This window comes from Oenanthe melanoleuca, chromosome 8 (assembly GCF_029582105.1).
Source record: "Oenanthe melanoleuca isolate GR-GAL-2019-014 chromosome 8, OMel1.0, whole genome shotgun sequence".
NCBI classification, from domain to species: Eukaryota; Metazoa; Chordata; class Aves; order Passeriformes; family Muscicapidae; genus Oenanthe; species Oenanthe melanoleuca.
In genome coordinates this window covers 18,012,191-18,031,180 of record NC_079342.1, presented here as the reverse complement: position 1 = coordinate 18,031,180, position 18,990 = coordinate 18,012,191, and the positions used below count along the sequence as shown (strand labels likewise).

The 18,990-nt window shown below is 48.9% G+C and overlaps 1 protein-coding gene across 1 annotated transcript in view; it reads left to right on the top strand.

Moving 5' to 3' along the window:
- ZSWIM5 (zinc finger SWIM-type containing 5) overlaps positions 1–18,990 on the top strand; it is a 94,305-nt gene that overhangs the window by 54,181 nt on the left and 21,134 nt on the right. Inside the window, exon 2 of the mRNA XM_056497082.1 lies at positions 11,887–12,243. Coding sequence (XP_056353057.1) covers positions 11,887–12,243 — 357 coding nt within the window. The remainder of the gene's footprint in view (positions 1–11,886; positions 12,244–18,990) is intronic.

Below are 18,990 nucleotides of genomic sequence, written 5' to 3'. Positions count from 1 at the left end.
GAGCCCAGCAGAGGTTGAGGCGGCACCTCCTGGAAGAGAAAATGGCCTCTCTGTTATCTCCTGTCTGTTCTTCAGCTGCAAAACCTGAGTGTGAGGGTACTCAATGCCTGACACATAGTGAGTCCAGCAAAGGAGTTACTAAGCAGCTGTGGAAATAGGGTTAGCAGCATCCAGCATTGGGGCAGAAGAGAATCCACCTGCATAGATACATTTGCAGGTGTCATCTTAGTGAGGGCATCATCAGCCCTGACCACTCTCATTAGAGCAATGTATTTTCCAGTGAAGCACCATATTTAGTCAGTGGCTCCTGGAAAGCCCGAACAGGGGCTTGCAGATATTACAGGTTGAGCCCTAGGAGGATGTCTAGGGGTAAGGCAGGGCTGGAGAGTCAGCAGTGGAGCATGGGCTCCTTGCATACTTGTTCATTACTTCCCAGCCATTGTTTTCTGGCCCTTGATTTGCTGCCCTCTACCTTGGTTTCCCAGACAGGGGTAGGGGGATTCTGCTCCTGCTGAGCATGGAGCAGGAAAAATAGGAAGCAGCTCTTCAGGTGCACTCTGCCATCTGACCAGAAGAGAGACCACTCCAAGCCAGGACACGTCACCCACAGTGTGTGACTTGCTCCTCCTTTTCCGGGTGTGCCTGTGGAACTGCTTTCAAGGGTCAGGGAAAGATTTCCCTACAATGTTTTCACATCTCTTAAGTGGGAATACTGTGTAATACTTGGGTTATGTGATTATTAGGGTAACTCCTAAAACCCTTTGCTGAGATTGTGGGTAAAACCACCTTCTCTCAAATTACTGGCTTCCCTTTTCAAAGGGAAGAGAGGAGTCAACTCCTAGTTGCTCATCTGGTTTTGCTTTTTACTTTATTTCTATCCCATTATGCTGAACTGACTGCACTTTTGGTTGTTTCCAGTTCCAAATTGTGATGAATGTGCTGATAACCCTTTGGTACATGCTGTGGCTGCTGCCAGGGAGCTGTGCCTGGCTTGTCCTACAGAGGATGGGGGGCTAACCAGGAGCTTCAGGAAGCTGCAGAGGTGGAATTTCACCCACAGATAGTTATCTGGGATATTGCTGCCCTTTCCCTCTCCCTCCCCCTTTCTCTCTCCCTCTCCCTTTCCCTCTCCCTCTTTGTCAGAGACCTTAATTACTGAAATAGATCCGTGTGTAGAGGAGCTGGAGACTCTCCATCCACGCCAAAAGGGCCTCATGGCACATAATGGAAGAAAACCACCACTAAATGTTTCACATCACACTTTTTCCTTTTCCCTTCAATCCTTTGTATTTAGAACTAACTTCACAATATAGGTTTCCTTTTGTTTTAATTGTGTTGAATTCTATGGAGAAGGAAAAGATCCTTCCTTTGTTTTTCTTTCTACTGTAGCCCCAGCCATCCTGATGACAGATCTTGTCATTACATGGTGTCATTTTAGATGTTTGCACTGCATCAAAAGCAAACGGAGGAGCCTACAGTCTAGGCTGTGGGTTGAATAACAATGTTTTTCCAGGGGAAAAAAAAAATCTGTGAAGTTTTTAATGAGAAACATGAGTTTCGCAGAAGCAGCCTGTATGCTGCTCCCGATCCAGCAAGAGTGATGGCTCCCATTTCCCTGGGTATCAGCTTTTGTGGCCCATTGTGTTTCTGAAGGCTGGGAAGCTGAGGAGTCATCTTGGACTTGAAAAGCAGGAGGGCTTATATTTTCTTGTGAGCGGTGGATCTTCCAGGACAGCTTTCCAGCTGCTCCTTGCTAAAGCAGAGGTTGGTGGTGTGCAGTTGGGAGATGATGGGGACGATGTGTGTCCGGAAGGAGAAAGGGTAGTACTGAGGGTCTTAAAATCACTGCACAGGAATCTGCTTTTCCTGAAATGCCTGCATGCTAAAGATGGTGAAAACTGCTGATGCAGGAGAGCAGAGCATCTTTGTCAGGCATCTGTCTCCCTACCACATTCCTTTCAAGCGAGGAGGGCTGCTGGGGAAGTCTCTGCTCTGCAGACCTCCCGCTGCCTTCCTGACTTCTCAGAAAGGTCATGTGAAGACTAATGTGATCAAAAGGGTTTTTAAAGTGTTATTTAAAGTGTGTTGACTGTTCTGCAGAGGGTTTTGGTCATGTAGAATCGGGAAATTTGACTGCTTGTCAGCCATGACCCAGAGCTTGGCTGCGGGATCTCACCAGAGAGGACATGCTGGCAGCTGAGGGCCTTTATGTGGTTGCCTCACTTGGGTTGGTCTTACCGTCTTTGATTTTCCTTGCAGTGCATGGACACATTGCTTTTCTGTTGCCCTCTGAAGTGTGTTGAGGTTCATGTGTGATGGTGTTTGTACCAGGGAACCATCTGTGGGACTTGGGGAAATGGTTGTGCTCAGGAAATGGCAAATGAGTCTGGCTGCTCAGGCACGGCCTCTGGGCTCCATGGAGCTGACTCTGAGTAGTGTTGGATGTGATGCATAATTTGGTGGAACTGGAGGATACCCAAAAAAACCCTGGTTCCTATGGAAGAGGCGTAAAACATCCACCAACAGGTTGAGTTGGGCTTGGAAATGGCCACTGGACATGTAGATGCTCTGCAAGGGCTCTCCATTGTCAGAGTTGGTGCTTCTCAAGTACTCTCAACATGTTTTACCTGCATGATGGATAAAAGCTGTGCCACCCTCCAGAAGTTAAACCCTGTGATGCAAAGTCCTCCATCCTCTTGCTGGATGGTTCCTCTCCCTTTGTGACTTATGGATTGAAAGAAAGCTGGAAAAAACTTTTTTTTTTCCACATGAAATCAAGGTCTGTGCCTTTCCTTCACCTCAGTTTTTGCTAGATGTTGAAATACAGCAGTTAGTCTTCCCAAACTTGACACCACCTCTCACCTCCTCTTCTGGGATGTCTCTGGTCAAGGCTCTCACCATGGGCTGGTGACCAACCCAGCCAGTGGTGGGCCAGCAGCTATTTGGGTAACTCCCTGTCCTGGAATTGAAGTCCCTTTCTTCAGAAACATACTCACAGAGTTTCCAAAAATTATTCTGGAATAAAATGTCAACAGAGGAGGCTGATCTGGAATAGCAATTGCTGAATAATTTATTCTGCAATGAGTAGATAATTTCCCTATATGGAGCAGCCCAAATAAGCGCCAAAATTTAAGCTTTATTGGTTTGGGGGCCAGAGAGGGGAGGAAACTGCTAAGGTTTTGTGAAGTTACTGAAGTGAGCTAAGCTGTTTAAGTATAATAATATTTCTACAGTATAAAGTGTGTGTCTGTGGTCTCCTTAGTGAAATTTTATGTATATATATATATATATATATATATATATGTGTGTGTGTGTGTGTAAAAGAAAAAAAAAAAAGAATTACTCTAAATAAGAGCTGTAAAAATCGGCAGCAGAGGGGAATCATTCTGGTGCCTTCTCCTGGGGTCTGTGCTCAGCTCCTGAATGGGGAGTGGAGAGCAGAAATGGCAAAATGGTATCACCTTAGATTTTTTCCACTTTGGGGAAGCAGTTTTAATGCAGAGCCGTTTTCTGTGCTAAGAAGTGAGGTTCTCAGAAGGAAGTTAATTGACCTTTTCAGCAAATTTGTTACTGAGACCATTACCACAAATGCTGTTGAAATGCTTTGTAAATACAGTGCTCATTTAATACCACTGCCAGTGACTTAGAAAGTCAGACTTTATGCTCTCTTAAAATGAAAGAGCTATTCTTAGTGGAAAAAGTGTCTTTTTGGAGAAGAATTTGGAGCAGATTTTCGTATTGAATCTAGGCTGCCTCATTCCCTTGGAAGGCGTCTGAGGGCCAGGAAAATCATAACTAATAACTTCCCTATAAATTGTAGAGCTGCTATTTTAAGGTCTGATGTCTCAGGGAGGATCAGGGTGGTGTCCTGCTTCCCTCCATTGCTGTGTGATGCCCTGGTTTGATTCTGGTCCTCATTAAGCTAGTCTACCCTACACAAAACCAAATGTGAGAAGTTAAGTCTGGAGGTTCTAAGGCTTGGTTTTGCTTTTGTTTTTCGATGTTGGTAAACTGAGTTTGTGTTTTGATTTGAAGATGGCCCGCTCTGGAGGCAGCTTTAAATGGTAAAATATGCATTGAATGCAATTTATCTTTGCATATTTGGAGGCAAAATCCAAATCTGCTTCCCAGCCTCAGGCTAAGTCCTGGAAAAATGGCCAATTCAGGAGGGAGGTTATGTCTTGGAAAAGCAGGTCAGCAAGGCGAGCAGATACCTCGAGAGAAAAGGATGTCCATGGCTCTGGACCAACTTTTTCCACAAGCTCAGGAAGGAGCCCTTAAGCCAGGAGCAACAGATTTAGGGCTCTGGTGTAGGAGCCACTTTGCTTTAAGGGTTGGGATTATGTTTTTGTGGAGCTAAGAGCTCTGTGAATCACCACATAAAAAAGGCGATGAAGGGAAGAGCACTGCTCCACTTGCTTTTGACTGTGATGAAGTTCAGTGATCCCATCATGGTGACACTTGCATGAAGGGATAAGAGGCAGTTCCTAATTAAAACCCTTTTATGTGCTAGAAGCCAGCTTCTCAGCTGTTGGAAATCTGGGTGGCTTCATTGAAGTCAGGAGATGACCCCATCTGAGTCTCGTGTGTGAATTTTGGCATCTCCCATCAGTTTCCTTGAGGCAGCCGAGGTGGTGACAGCATGGGGCTGGGTTTGCTTTGTGGCAGCTCCAACTGATGGCACGCATGAGCCCGGAAGCTGCGGCAAAAGTGAATTTCCTCCCTGTGGATATTTTCTTTCATGCTTGAAAACAACTCTGCATCTGTTGAGCAAACACCTGGGCTGTAACAAGGAGCCATGTTGCTCCTTGTTTGGATATAGCCGCTTGTGAGCACAGAGAAAAGAGGGCTGGGTGTGTTGGGGATGGATGGATTTCACAGAAATGCGTTTCTTTCTCTCCCTTGACCATAGGGATGCTGCATTCACTGCTTCTACTAAAAAGTGTAATGTGCATCTTCATCTTTTTCTCATTTCATATTGTTTTAAGAAAAGCCTTCATGTTCAAGATAGCTATAAGTTAAACTGTAGCAGTAAAGAGCAGAGACTTGACGGCATTTTGCCACTAGTTATTGTGTGGACAGCACATGTTGACCAAGATGCAGTGAACTCATCCTCTCTTCAAGCTCTTTCTGTTGCTTCAGAGCCATCATTTCGATTGGTTTGAGTTGGATCTGACCTGCTAGCAGAGGAATTCAGCTTGCAAGGCTACACCTTAGCAGAGGAAATCTGTCTAAGCTCTAAAACTGCTTGTATTTTTTATTTTTTGCCCAAACCGTGTCTTCAGAGCAAGGGTTGCACATTTTGGTAGATTAAAAGCGCATTTGCTGGCGGGTGTTGGAAGATGGTGGAAGGTGATGCTGGAAAGGCTAGTCTTGGCTTTGGGGCTGGCAACAAAGACCCAAATAACCAGCTTCTTAAGAATTGTGTGGGCAACAAAGAGCGCTCCAGGCTGGAGAGAAAATGGAGAACATTTTGTAATACTTTTGGGTAAAGTCACAGATTGGGATTGGTTGTCTGGAGCATGGCCTTGGGCCAGCCAAGCCCCTGAACTGGGTAGGGGGAGGGGAAAAACCTCCATTTCAGGCTCCTAGATAAACAAACACCAGAAATCTCGTAAGGGTAATAATGGAAATCACTGAGAAATTGAGTTAATACAAGGGCATCTGTGTAAGTGAATGCTCGGGACAGGGAAACGGCTTTGTCCTTTAACTCTAGTAATGCTGGAGCAGATGGGAAGCGCGGTGTGCTTCACGCATTAGCTGGCTCGGATAAAGAGCAAGGCAGAGGCCGGTCCTCTTGGCTGATTAGAGGTTAACAGGGATAGAAACCAGCGGATTGACTCTTCATTTGCAGGAGGTGTTGTGGGATCAGAGCAGATGGCAGAGAGAGCGTCCCTCCAGCTTACTCAGCTGCTCAGAGGAGCTTACGGCTCCCTCCAGCACAAACAGCCCCACTGCATCTCCTCTGTTTACAGCTGCAGCTCTTGCTGTTCCCTGGCCTACCCGGAGAGGTGATAGAAGAGTATTTCTCCTAAACCTGTGGTAGTTGGTGCCTGAGGCCATAGGTATGTGTGGGGATATGGTGCATACTCTCCAACTCATCCATATCCCTTTGTTTCGGCTCCTCCTGCAGCAGCTTATCTATGGGCATGGCTCTTTCCCGGGGTGATATTAATGGTCTTTGTTAGCTCTGTGAAAGCAGAGGTGCTTTTCCAGGATGATAATGACTGGGCAAGGACAGGAGCATGGTGGGGACAGGGAGGAGGGCTGCAGGGGGAAAACCTGGCCAGCCATCGCCTGCCTCCTTCATCCCTGCCAGTCTGCCTCAACAGCAGCACCTTTGCCTGTGGTCACGAAACAGAATAGCTTTGGGGAGGAGGGAGGATGGAAACTCAGAGCAGCTCTGCTCATTGACTCCCTGGAAGCCTGGATTCCCTATTTTGCAAGGGAGAAATGGCAATTGATTCAGCCTTACCCTCTTTCTTTCTGTCAGCTAGTGCTCTGAAAAGGCACATTTTATCTGTGTGTGACAACACCTGCCTAGGGTGCCTCTCATTGAGCTGCTGAATCAAAAGAGCAACAAGAAAAGTGGGTTTAATTGCACACATCTTCAGCAGAGTCTTTCTTGCACTGGCAGCACAAAAGGCCAGCCCTGTGCTGGTTGAATGGAGCCCGGGAGGGCTGGGGCACGCTGTACTCTCGTTACTATCGGAGGCAGATGATTCACTTTGCTGGAGCATTGTCATGTGCAAATGAGTTCATGAGCCCATCTCCTTTCCAACTGCAAGGTCAGGGACTGAGCAATTGTCAGCATCAGCCGCTGGAGGAATTGATCTAGAAGCCAGAAAGCTTCGGGAGATTTTACTAACCTCCGCTTCCCACCGCCCGAGCACACCGACACCTTCCTCCCGTGGGTGTTGTCTACATTACAAATATTGACCAATTTTAAGTTCATGTTTAGAAAGCTGCTGTTTCGAGGCATGGAAATGTGACTGAGAAAGGCTTATAAATAACACTCGGTGCGGCAATTATTATTCATTGCTAGTTATGGCTTTCACACACTGGAAAAACAAATGGTTTTTCCACTAGGAGCTGGAGCTGCAGTCCGTTTAATCACTAAAGAGCTTGGAATCACTTCAGTTTAAAATAACTTTCCGCTGTGGTTTGGAAATTTTAAAAAAATATATTTGGGTCACGTTAACCTAGTGTATACAACTTGCACTGAGAATTTCAGTTTATGTCGTCTACATCTGCTGAGCCCCATAAATACCCATCTCTTCGTTCCTGCTTGGTTTCACAGAGCTCCTGCCTGCCTGAAGATAGAGCTCCCCAAACACAGGTTTGGAGTGGGGTTAGTCTGGCTAGAGGTGGAGAATCCTGGGAGCTGAGCACGGAGTACAAGAGCAGTGATCAGCCAAGCTGCTGTCTGCCACAGCCGCCCCTTCCTGGCTATGGTGCAAGGGGATGTGGCTGGTGCCTTCAGGAAGCTGCGTGGATGGACTTTCCATCACGTTGCTCATAACAGAAGCTGTCCAAAATACCAGCCTCAGGTACTAAGAGGTTACTTGATGTTCTGACAGCCAGGTGTGGCTGTGAGTTCTTTATGTACACCGTCCAGCCACATCCCACCAGTGGTCCATGCTCAGGGCATGGATGTGGTGCATGTTTCCCTCTGCTGCGCTGTTCCTTGCCCTGATTCAAAGTTTCCACAATGACAGAGAAAAGTCTCTGGAGGAGACAGAAGAACCACAGTGCCATGAAGAAATGCTCTCAGCGTTACCCAAGTGTTACTGGCCCCCATCCTCTCGCACAGCAGTGCCAGTGCAGCATCCTCAGGGTTAGGTCCTGCAGGTGGCTGCAGCTCTGTGGTGCTTTCCACCCCTGCAGGACTGTGCCAGTGCTCCAGGAAAGGGTTGCCACGCCTGGGAAGAAGGAGCTCATGTTTACCGAATGGCACGGCTTAGCAAATGACAGCTGTGACTTCTGCCTGGGCTGCAGTGTGAAGTCTGAGGGATGAGCAGCTGCCAGAGGGAGCAGAGCTGAGCACTCAGGTTCCCAGCTAGTGTGGTAGGTGTAGAGGAGTCCTCTCTCTTGCAGGTGTTGGTGCTACATTAATGAGAAGGGAAGGGACTATGCCTGGGTTTTGCTTTTTTTTGGGGTTTAAATTTCCATATGGGGGGGTCTTCCTGTCTCCAGACTCCAGGTATTTCAGTGTAACCAGCCTAAATGTTTGATTTATCTTCAGTGATTTGCTGGAGGACACAAAGCAAGGGGTCCTTGCAGCTGGCCTCATGGTGGATTAGAGTTGCAGGGCAGGCTAGTGGTTTCTCCTGATGGTTGGCATGTGGATATCTGGGTTAAAGATGTCCTGTTGAAAGGCTCTCTGCTCCTACAGAACTGGAAGAGTTTTGCACAACTCCTTTTGGTCAGATAGGTTTAGAAATCAAAGAATTCACCATCTTGGTTAAAGATGCTTCTGTTGGGGTGTTAATGCTGTTGTCCTAATAGCAAAGTCTCCTGTACTGGGGTCCCTGCTAAAGGCTTGATCCTTTGTAGCTATTTAAGAGCCCAGGATTTTACTTTTTTTCCCCCAGCCTGCAGGATTTATCAACTCCAAAGAGGAGAGTGCTGCCTAGCTGACAAGTTTGTAAGTCCCACCAGTGTGGAGCTCACAAACTCCTGGAAAACAATTCTAGGGTATGTTTTAATTTAAACCAGAGGTGCAATGTCCTGCGGCAGTAAAACAAGGAAGGTTCTTGCTCCAGTGTTTTGTCCCCATTTGATGAGTTGGATGACTGAGATTAGAAAGAGATGAGCTCATCATGCCCTGTGTGCCCGTGAACATTCATGGCACCTTTCTGTGTTTTTTCTGGGGCAGCTATGAACACTCAGCTCCTTTTACAACCTCGATCAAAGAGACATCCACTAGGAAGCTTCTGTGGTAAAAGTAGGAGAGGGTGTTCTGGGGCAGTGTTGTTCTTGGGACAAAGCTACACTCTGGAGGGGCATAATGAGTCTGTAGTTACAATGATGGTATTTAATTATTTCTTTTCCATGGTTTTCAAGCCTTGGCACTGTCACTTTGCTGGCAGCAAATCAAACACCAAGTTAGCTTATGTTAAGAACAGAAGATGAAGTCCTAGATAAGCACTGGGCTGTAGAAATGTCTTAAATTGAAATGTTGAGGGAGGACGCAGAGGAGAGTGTGTCTTTGCTCTCAGTGCTGTCCAGATCCTGTGTCAGTGATCAGGATGCTTCTTTCTTGTAGGATGCAAGATGAACAGAGAGGAGGGTACAGTGACAGCTGTACTTTTCCAGGGTTACCTATAGCTTTTTGGTGATAGCATCAGTGTTTTGTGTGGAGCAGGAGTGTGTGCTTCAATGGACAATGAAGTAACACACCTAAACCTTCCTTTCAGCCACCACTCTTCTCTGGGACAGGAGAGCTCGTGTGCTCAGCAGCCGTGGGTGCTGGGGTGCAGACCTGGCTGCAATGTGGTAGCTGAAGTCTGACCTCACATTAATGTAAATATTCACAAACAATGCCTCTGTTCCTGCCAGCTCATCTTTCTTCCACCCCTCCATGTTTAATTTCTGACTCAACTTTTGACAAATGTTTTGTAGAGTTCCTAGTTTATCTTAAATATACCTGCTGTCACCACAGCTAAAATCTAAACCAACACTTGACTTGGGGCTCGAGTGCCAGGTGAACTTGGCAGTTGTTGACATAGTGAATGGTCCTGTTCGATGTGCAGACCAGATCTGAGTGGTGAAGACCACTCATCCTGCAGCAGATGAGAGAGCACAGCTTTTGGGATGCCTGAGAAGTATCTAGACAAATATTTTGTCTTGAAACGCTGGATCAGATCATATTTTCAGATTTATACCTGTCTGAAACAGGTCATTTGGTTAAATGAGTTCATCCAGGCTTACACCAGTTAGCCCCAAGTGGGGTCTGGCCCACGGTCCTGTTAAAGTAAGCATTTCAAGGCAGTGTTTATGGCCAGTAATTTGTCCTAGAGTGTTTTATATTTGTGTGTGCAAGCATACATACGAGGATATACATACATACTTGCTCAGGAACGCGGTTTCCAGTCCCTTTAACTTGTTCAAAAAGTAAACTAGGGAGAAACTGGCAGTGAATCGGAGCCGCCTGCCAAGCATTGCAAACCAGAGAAGTGGTAAAACATAAACACTTTGGAGTTTATCCTCTGGATTTATATAGTTTGGCTGCCGGGGGACGGGCCTGTGTGGAGGGGGAGGCTCGTCAGCCCCTGGCTGTGCTGCTCCCGCGGCGCTGAGCCCAGCACCTCCACAGCCACGCTCCTGCTCCCAGAGCAGGGAGGGGAAGGAAGTGCGGGGCTGTCCATCCCTCCCCTCCTACTCTGCTGGCCACATGGGGTGGCTTTTGGGTGATGGCAGCAGAGCAGGTCTGCTTTTCCCCCGCCCCGGCACTAAAGTAAAAGCAGACCTCCTTGATGCTTAATCAGATTTGAATGTGGTTTTTGGCGTGGCTTTAAAGAGACTGGCAGTGAATAGCTGGTTTTGATGCCATTTATTAAAAACCTCTGGTAGAATTTGTCTCCGAAAGCCTTTGTAAGAGCTGGCAAACGCACAAGGGTTTGATGCAGTTAATGTATTTTAATTTTCACCCCCCCACCCCTTCTCCTTTTCTACCGCTAATTGTAGGGCTCTCAGCTGTCTGCTGCCTTCTCCGAGGGGATGGCAGGCTCTGCAGGGACCTATACATACACAGGCTTAATAAGGTTGCAGTGGCATGGAGAAAAGTGAGCATTCTCCTCAGGGAGGATGGCTGGGATGGGCGGTGTGGGGTGCCAGGTCCCACACCATGCTCTGACATGGGGACACCAGATTGCCCTGGCCATAATTAACCTCGTGGTGCAGCCTCACTCTCATTGGAGGAACAAGGCAGATGAGTGTGAGAAACAAAGATATCCCTTTTACAGGTGGCTGAGCAAGTGCAGTGTTGGTGTTGGACCCACTCAGCAGCTGGATTGTGAGAAGAACTCCTTAAGGCTCCAATTCAAAATGAGGTTAATAGGCATCCATCAGTCAGTCTTATCTCACTGACTTAGTCCCTCAATTTCTTGGTACATCCACCTTTCTTTGGACCCATGGGACTTTCTGAGCCCATTTCTTGTTCCTCACCTGCGTTTGGGATTTCTGAGGGCTTTTTTTCACAATTTGTGCCTGAAGGCACTGCACTGCCTTTCTGCATGGTGGGAACTGCCAGGAGCACCATAACATTGGTGTGAACGATTTGTGGAACTCAGGGAATAGTTTTCTCCTAGCTGTGGTTTGAACTGTGCATAACTCCTGTCCCTGCTCTTTATTTCCACTGTGTGGTAGAGCTCAGAGCTGTGACCAAGCCCTGGAGCACTCTACCTGGTTGAGAGACCAAAGCTGGAATTGCTTTGCATTTAGTTTGTGGGTTTTTTTGTCTGCCTCATCAAAGAAAAGCAAACGTTGTCTTTTTCTACCAGCCCTCACTCATGTGAGTTGCAAATTCAGCGAGAGGGAGGCGTGGATGGAAATGACTCCCAGGAGAGAAACAGTCTGAGATACTTAAACAAATGGGAACCGAGCAGCTTCGCTCTTCCCCTGAGGGTTTGGCTGTTAAATAAACTCGCCGATGAGTCTGGCTGTGTGTGTGTGTGTTGGTGCAGGAGTGTGTTTGTATACACAGGCTGGGTGTTGCTGGGTGTAAGCCACGGGGATGGGCTGTGCTGGGTGCTGCACTCCTTGGTACATGAGAGACACACACAAGCAGCCTTGGCTTTCCTTCCTTCTTCCAGAGCTGGCATGGGTGACTGTGATCAGAGGGAAGCTAACCTTACCTTTCCCTCTTCTTTTTCCCCTCTGCAGGGTTCCACCTCAGCGGAACAGTCACAGAGCCAGCGACTGCGACAGAACCAGAGATGACCTACAAGGTGGCCATCAGCTTCGACCGCTGCAAAATCACCTCAGTGACGTGCGGCTGTGGGAACAAGGACATTTTTTACTGCGCTCACGTCGTGGCGCTTTCACTGTACAGGATCCGCAAGCCAGACCAGGTCAAACTCCGTCTTCCCATTTCAGAGACCCTTTTCCAGATGAACAGGGACCAGCTCCAGAAGTTTGTTCAGTATTTGATCACAGCACACCACACCGAGGTGCTGCCCACCGCCCAAAAGTTGGCTGATGAGATCCTGTCATCCAACTCCGAGATCAACCAAGTGCACGGTAATTCCTCCTCCCTTCTCGCTGTGTGACCCTGACTCTGTGCTTGGGGCTGGGGTGGTGCTTTTGGTACCCATGGTGATGTCCTTCGTTTTATATTTGTCTTTTGCTGCACAGCAAGAGCTGGCAGTGTCACACTGATGTTAATGCCTGGGTGTTGGGGCCACAGGACTGGGGTGACCCCATCCTGCCTTCTGCTTTTCTTTATGTGTTTATCTGTCAACACAGGATTCAACAGGCAGGAAGAGGCAGAGCTGACAGGCTGGTGGTGCACAAGGCGCAGCTCAGAGTAGAATGGAAAGCCAGGGATGTGGTGCTGGGACCCTGTGCAGTGGGAGGTGCAGTGGCGATGTGGCTCCTCCAGCACGGTGTCAGCCCGAGCCCTGCACTAAGTCAGATGCAGCTGAGCTGGCAGGAGATAAAGCTTTAATCTCCAGGGGCCTTAATTTGCCCATAATAAATGAGCACCGCTGTTCTTACCTACTGCACAAAGGCAGTGGAGATGTGTCCTGGGGCTTTGTTTTTGGAAGATGCTTTTGACTTCCTCCCCTGGAAATCTGAGGGACAGTGCCCAGCATAGCCCGGCTCCACTGGCCCAGGATGTGGCCCAGGCTCCTGGGGATCTCCTGCTGTGTCTTTTCAAGGGGCCCAGGAGCTGAGGTTGCCCAGGGTCTGCAACAATGAGCTGCTCCCCACCGTGCCAGTCCCACCAGCTGTAGAGCAGAGATAATAAACACTTATCTGCCACGGAAGGGCGTTGCAGGGATTAACACGTGCCTGTTAAGTGTTCTGAAGATGAAAAGCCCCATATGCAGCCTAAAATACCATCTGAACTAGTTGAATCCACATGTAGGGAAGTAAGGCCAGAGCCACTGACTGACACCATGGGGGTGATGGCAGCTCTGATCTTAGATGTGTACATCCTTCCCTATCTGGTCATTCCTGTTCCTGCCTTGGGAGAGGCCTTTGTCTCCTCTGCTGGGCCACATCTACTGCATGGGTGGTTGTGCTCTAAGTAACTGGCTTTTGCGGGGGGCGGGGGGGCTTCAATTTTTTGCATTGTAAAAGTATGAGGAGCTGTGGTGCTGCAAGGATCTGGTGAGGGCCATCCCCTCTCTGAACTGAACTACTGAAGCTGAGGCTGGGCAAGATCCCTTCTTGGCCATTGTTTGAGGCTGCTTTCTCCTAAGGAGATTGAAGTAAAGCTTTTAAGGCTCTGAATATTTATTGCTCTGGAGTCAGCAAAAGGCTGGTGATTGAGAGTCTTACAAAGATACAGATGTTGGCTCCAGTTCAATATCTGCTTCTTGTTTTTATAAGTGGTTTAAAAAAGGAAACAAAGCAAAAATTCTCACTCCCTTCAGACTTGTGCAAATTCACGCACTCTGGTGTGTGATTTTGAACCAACAGAGACATGGTCACTCTGCAGAGGGTGGCACCTATCTGGCACTTCTCTGGCTGCCTGGCTGGTTGCAAGTGAGTAAACACTGCTGCAAACAGGGGAGCAGAGGAGGAGGGCTTGTGTCACCCTGGGGGAGGATGCAGATCAGCCTTCATATGATGACCTGATCTTAAAGTGATCTATAACTCATAAATGTTGCATCCTGTGAAAAGGAAGGCTCTAAACCCCTCACATTCAAGTTCATAGTGATGCTGCCCAGGGCTTCGATTCTTGATCCTGGATAGTGTTGCAAGTTTTGCCTCCTGATCCTGCCAGAAGCACTTCCACAGTGCAACCAACTACACTGCAGAACTGCTTGACCCCAGGGTGAGGAAGGGCTGCAGCCATGGGGGTCTGTTTGTGGGAGAGGAGTTCTGGGGTTTCCAGATGAAGTGGATCCAAATTTGTCCCCCATCTTGCCCTTCCCAGCTGTGGAGCATTCATTTGTAGTGGGTCACTGTTCGTGGGATTTGTAATTCTTCAAGATGTGCTCTACACAGAGCTTTATGTGCATTTCTTGACCATGTGCATTTCAGACCCTTGGGGTCACACCCCAGCCTTAGGGTTGGTGTCAAGGTGGCTTTGGCAGGCCAGCCTCTGCAACCCAAACAGGAACCCACTGTGTGCGTTGGACACCTGAAGTAATTACACCCTGGAGCAGGAATATTCTCTCTGGAAATCCTTCTTTTTTCCCTGTCCCTCCTTCTTTTGAGGGGAGGTCTGTTGAGCTTCATATCAGCATCAGGTCTTCCTCACTTTCCTCTGGTCACCCAAAGGGTTCCTCTGTCATTGTTTATATGGTGAGCATGTAGGATTGAGGAACTGATTTTGCACCAGGCTGGCTGGGGAATGCCCCTTGTGCAAGGGGGTTGTCTGATTTTGTAAAATAAGGCTTTCAGGGATGCTCCTTCTCCTCCTGCAGAGGCTGAATGGCAGAGAAAATTACTGTCCATTGTCTGGCGGGCTGAGCTCCGGGCACTGGAGCTTTGTTCCTTGCAGGAGCCTGTAGCCGCGGGCTGTGCACAGCGTGCCGATCTTCCCGGCTGTCTTCCTAGAAGGAAATGCAAACTATCCAGTAATGATGGAGGCTTGGAGCGCAGCCAAGGTGCTTGCGTGTTCCCGAAGGATTCAGTCCAAGCTGAGCCTAGGTGTGCCTGCCGCTCTGCTCCCCACTTGACCTCTGCCTGCTGAAGTGGGTCACGTTCCTGCTGCCGTGCCTTGGCTGCAAAGGGCAGCGTGTGCCAGTGAGAGCATCCTGCGTGTCTGGCACCTCCACGCTTGCGTCTGGAGTGGCAGCTGCAGGGAGGAGACCAGGGTGGGTTTCAGTGCTCCTCCCCAAGGGGACAAAGCCAGCAGTGTGGCTGCCTGGCACAGAGCAAGGCTGCGAGGATGTCACTGCGCCAGCAAAAGTGACTCCTGGCTGCTTGGTCTCCCCTGGTGGGTAGAATGCTGGGAGCAGTCAGAAGCTGCAGCTGGAAAGCTTGGATCCAACGCTAGGATTCCAGGGGAATGAGGATCATCTGGTGGTGGCCACCTTGTCACCTTGTTGCCTCTATTCTTCTGAGAGCCTAAAGATGGGACAGTGCCTGTGGCCCCAGAAGATTTCTGGCTTAGAGGTATCCTTCATGCTTTACTGGTAAATATCCCCCCTTTGTTGCATAAGGAGCAGGAGATTTTGGCAGACCCTGTTTTTTTAGCCCTGTAACTCACCCAGCTTGAGCAGCATGTGGACATGGCAGAGAGTGCTGCTGCCCTCAGGCCAGGAGTTGTGGCTGGGGTCTCAGAAATGCCAGTGGATGACACTATATCTCTGGTGCTCAGCTGGTGCCATCAAAGAGCTCGGGATGCTCTTCTCAACCAGAAGTGAGAAAAGCCACAAAATCTCTGCTGTCACAAGGTGCAGGCACAGCTCCCTTTGAGGACAGGCCATGTGGATCACCAAGGGGACTCCATGGTCCTGGAGGGTCTTGGGAGCTTCCTTGGAGAGGAGGACTTTTGGAAAACCCTTAAAGGGAATGGTCTCTCAGGCTTTGGCGTGGGAAAAGCAGATATTCTTATGCAAAAGCCATTAGAAGCCTGCTGCCTCATCCATTTCCTTCTGTCCCACTTGCATTCTTGACCACCTTGAGCTTTTTCTTCAACTTCTGGGCTAGTACTGTCCCATCTCACTCCTTGTGCACAGCAAGTTGGCTGCCAGGTCAGTGTGCAGGAAGTCTCTGCCTGTCCTGTCACACTGAGCCAAGGCTGATGTTTGAGGAGTCCTTGGGCGCTCTTTGACTTTCAGGTCATCCCGAGACAGCGTCTGGAGGGCAGCGCCAGTAAATCTATTTGAAATTCTGCCTTCCTGCAGGGGACAAGGAGAAGGTCAGATCTCCAGGGCATTCGTGTTCCTGTTTGCTGAGCTGTTGTGGATTTAAGGGAAAAACACACCTGAGTGCTGAAGAGAAAGGCAGCTCTTCCCCTTGTCTTGAAGAGCGACTGGGGTTGCCAGATGACTCCAGAGCACGAGTGGTGCTTGACAAGCAGCTTCCAAAGTCAGCTGCACCAGATACTGGTACCAGCTGGACCACATTGCTCCTGTCCACCCTGCTGGGAGCCAGTCTGGATTCCCTTGCCCATTGCTGTCAGGTGTATGTGAATCTTCAGACTGCCCTGGCAGCTCCCTCTGACTTGCCTCCACTTGAAAACGAACCCAGAGTCTTGGCAGAGCTGGATTCCTTGCTTTGCTGCTATTTTTAATCCCTTGTTAGAGTTCATTTCCTTTCTGGTGCCTGGTTATTTTCTCTTCAAGGTTTTCTGCCGTTTGCTTATTTGTCCATGTCCTCCCCACCCCCCGCCCTGAGCTGATCCTTCACATCTGTTTTCTCTCTGGACACCCGAGAGGAGTCCAGAGGCATTCAGCAACGCCACCATGTGCAGTCATGAGATGGCCCTTGTGAATGGCCACCACGACAGCCAGCCCTGCTCCAGGCACCGCTGACCCCGGGGCTGGCACGGCCAGGCCCCAAACCGCTGGTGGGTGCCAGGCACAGTTGGGTGAAGTGACCATAAGGGAGATGCTGGAGCAGCCACCTTTGTCACTTTTAGCATCACTTTATCATCTCCAGGTTCTGGTTAAAAATAACAGTCCCGCCTTTTTCTTTGTATCACCAATCCTGCTTCAAGTCAGATGTTCTGGGAGTGCTCTTCACACTACTCAGCTGATGTATCTCCCCTTCTTGGGTTCAGAAGCTTGGGTTTGGGATGTGCCAATGCTTTGGCCTGACCCACAAAGTCATACTGCCTCCTCAGCCCTGGAAATCTGCACCTTCCCAGTCCAGGAGCCCCTTTTGTTTTCTTCATGTTGGGCAGCTAATTTCTGAGCAAGGAGTTGAATTTTCCATGCCTGACTTCACTCTGTTTTCTAATTTGTAGATTTTTTCCAGTCCTTTTTTCTCGGTTGCTGTATTTGCCAAGTCTCACTTGGCTGTCAAACAGTTAAACCCCCGAGCTCCCAGCTCGGGGGGGAGCCCAGCTCAGGGTGTGATGGATTGCATTTTTATCTCAGTTTCTACAGCCAGTGTAAACGGGCTGGTGAAACACTCTTTCCACTCAAGATGTGCAATGGTGTTTCCTTAAATCTGAATCCGGCAGGACCAAGATCCAGCACATCTGAAACAGGGCTCTTTGGAGCACGAATGCTGCTATATGAGAAATGTGTTATGCAGGCGCCGGGCTGTTTTACATGCCGTTCCCAGCTCCTTTGGAGCTGAGACATGGAATCACTCATCAGCTGCGTCACGGCATGCCGCTGCCGAAGCCCCCACGGTGTGAACGTTGGCAAGGGGAAGTGGACAAATCCTGCCATTAATATTTAAACCCAGCACAAATCCCGTTGTTTGTTCTTAAATGTTTATCCAGCTCCCCAGCGTAATTGGGCAGCCCGTTATCTGCGGGGTTGTGCTGCACGTGTGGGAATTCGCTATTATGGCTCTCAATCTGAATCTTCCATAGGAGAGAAAAATACATTTACAAGCAAATTTGGGCTTTATTTGGAGGCGCGGGAGGCGCGTTGCTAATTTGGCTGCGGCCCGAACCCCAACATGCGAAGTGCTCAATGTGTTGTGTGGGAGGAGGAGGTTTTATTTAGCTGCACGCTCCCTTCCTTGCTGCTCGGGCTTTCCATCGCTAACGCTACGTGTGAGCAGCAGGCACCGAGGGGTAGCCCCGGGAACCCCCAAAAAACGCATTACTTTTTGCATTTTGTGACCTCCTCCCTAATCTGTCACAGCGGCCATGGTGAGGGATGAGAGATGAGCTGAGCTCTGGTGGGATGAATCACCCCAGGCATCCATGCTCTCCTGGTCCCAGTAGATGCAGACAGGTGACCCTATAGAGGCAGTCGAGGCTGCTGAGGCTGCTCAGGCTAGCTGCAGCTGGGAGTGGCTGGCAGGATGGTGGGGAGGAGGATATTAAGAGTGCAAGCGTCTGGGATACCTAGATGGGGCCGGATAAACTCTTGTGGTAGACAGATTAGTCATCGGTTCCTGATAGGGGATAATCACTGGCTTGTCTGCTCTTTATCTGTGAGATAAGGATGAGGCTGGGGGAGGGAAGCAAAAGGCACAGAAAAGCTCAGAGGGCCGGTGTGGACTGTCCCTGTCCCTGTGATTGTCCTCCTGGCTTATGGCAGGACTCTGAGCTGACTCTGATGGAACACCGAGCAGGGTGCTCAGGGTGCTGGGGGCTCAGGGTTTAACTGCTTCTCCAGGGCTATGGCAGGGGAGTGGGATCAGGATCAGGGCATGTGTGGCAAAAGTCCTTATGCTCATCCAGGTGCTGTGATTTCCTTTCTGCTGCTTCAGCTCTCATCCCAATTATGTGGTTGTGTTGACTATAAATTATTCTGCAGAGGGAGCAGCAGCATCCTGTCCCTTCAGCATGCCTAGAGCTTGCTGGAACTTCTCTCAGGCAGTGACTGTTAGCAGAAATTAAAATAATTTTGTAATGGACATTAAATACAAATAACTATCTTAGTGGGTCAGGATGTTCTCAGCCTTTGCTGGAGGAGCAGAACCCCCGAGGTTGATGTTGTCTTGCTTACAGGCCAGGAAGAGACACTTGCGCTGCTGAATAGGCATCCTGGAGCACAATTTTCATGGATTGTATTTGAGCTCCTAGTTCAGCAACACACAAGGCTGGGGTGTGCACAGCATCCCAGGGTGTCTCTGTAGGAAAGTGATATCTGCTCTCCAACCAGATCCCAGTTTTGGACAAAACGTCATGAAGATTTAATTGGGAATGTGTTAGCTGCATGGCTCCTCATGCAG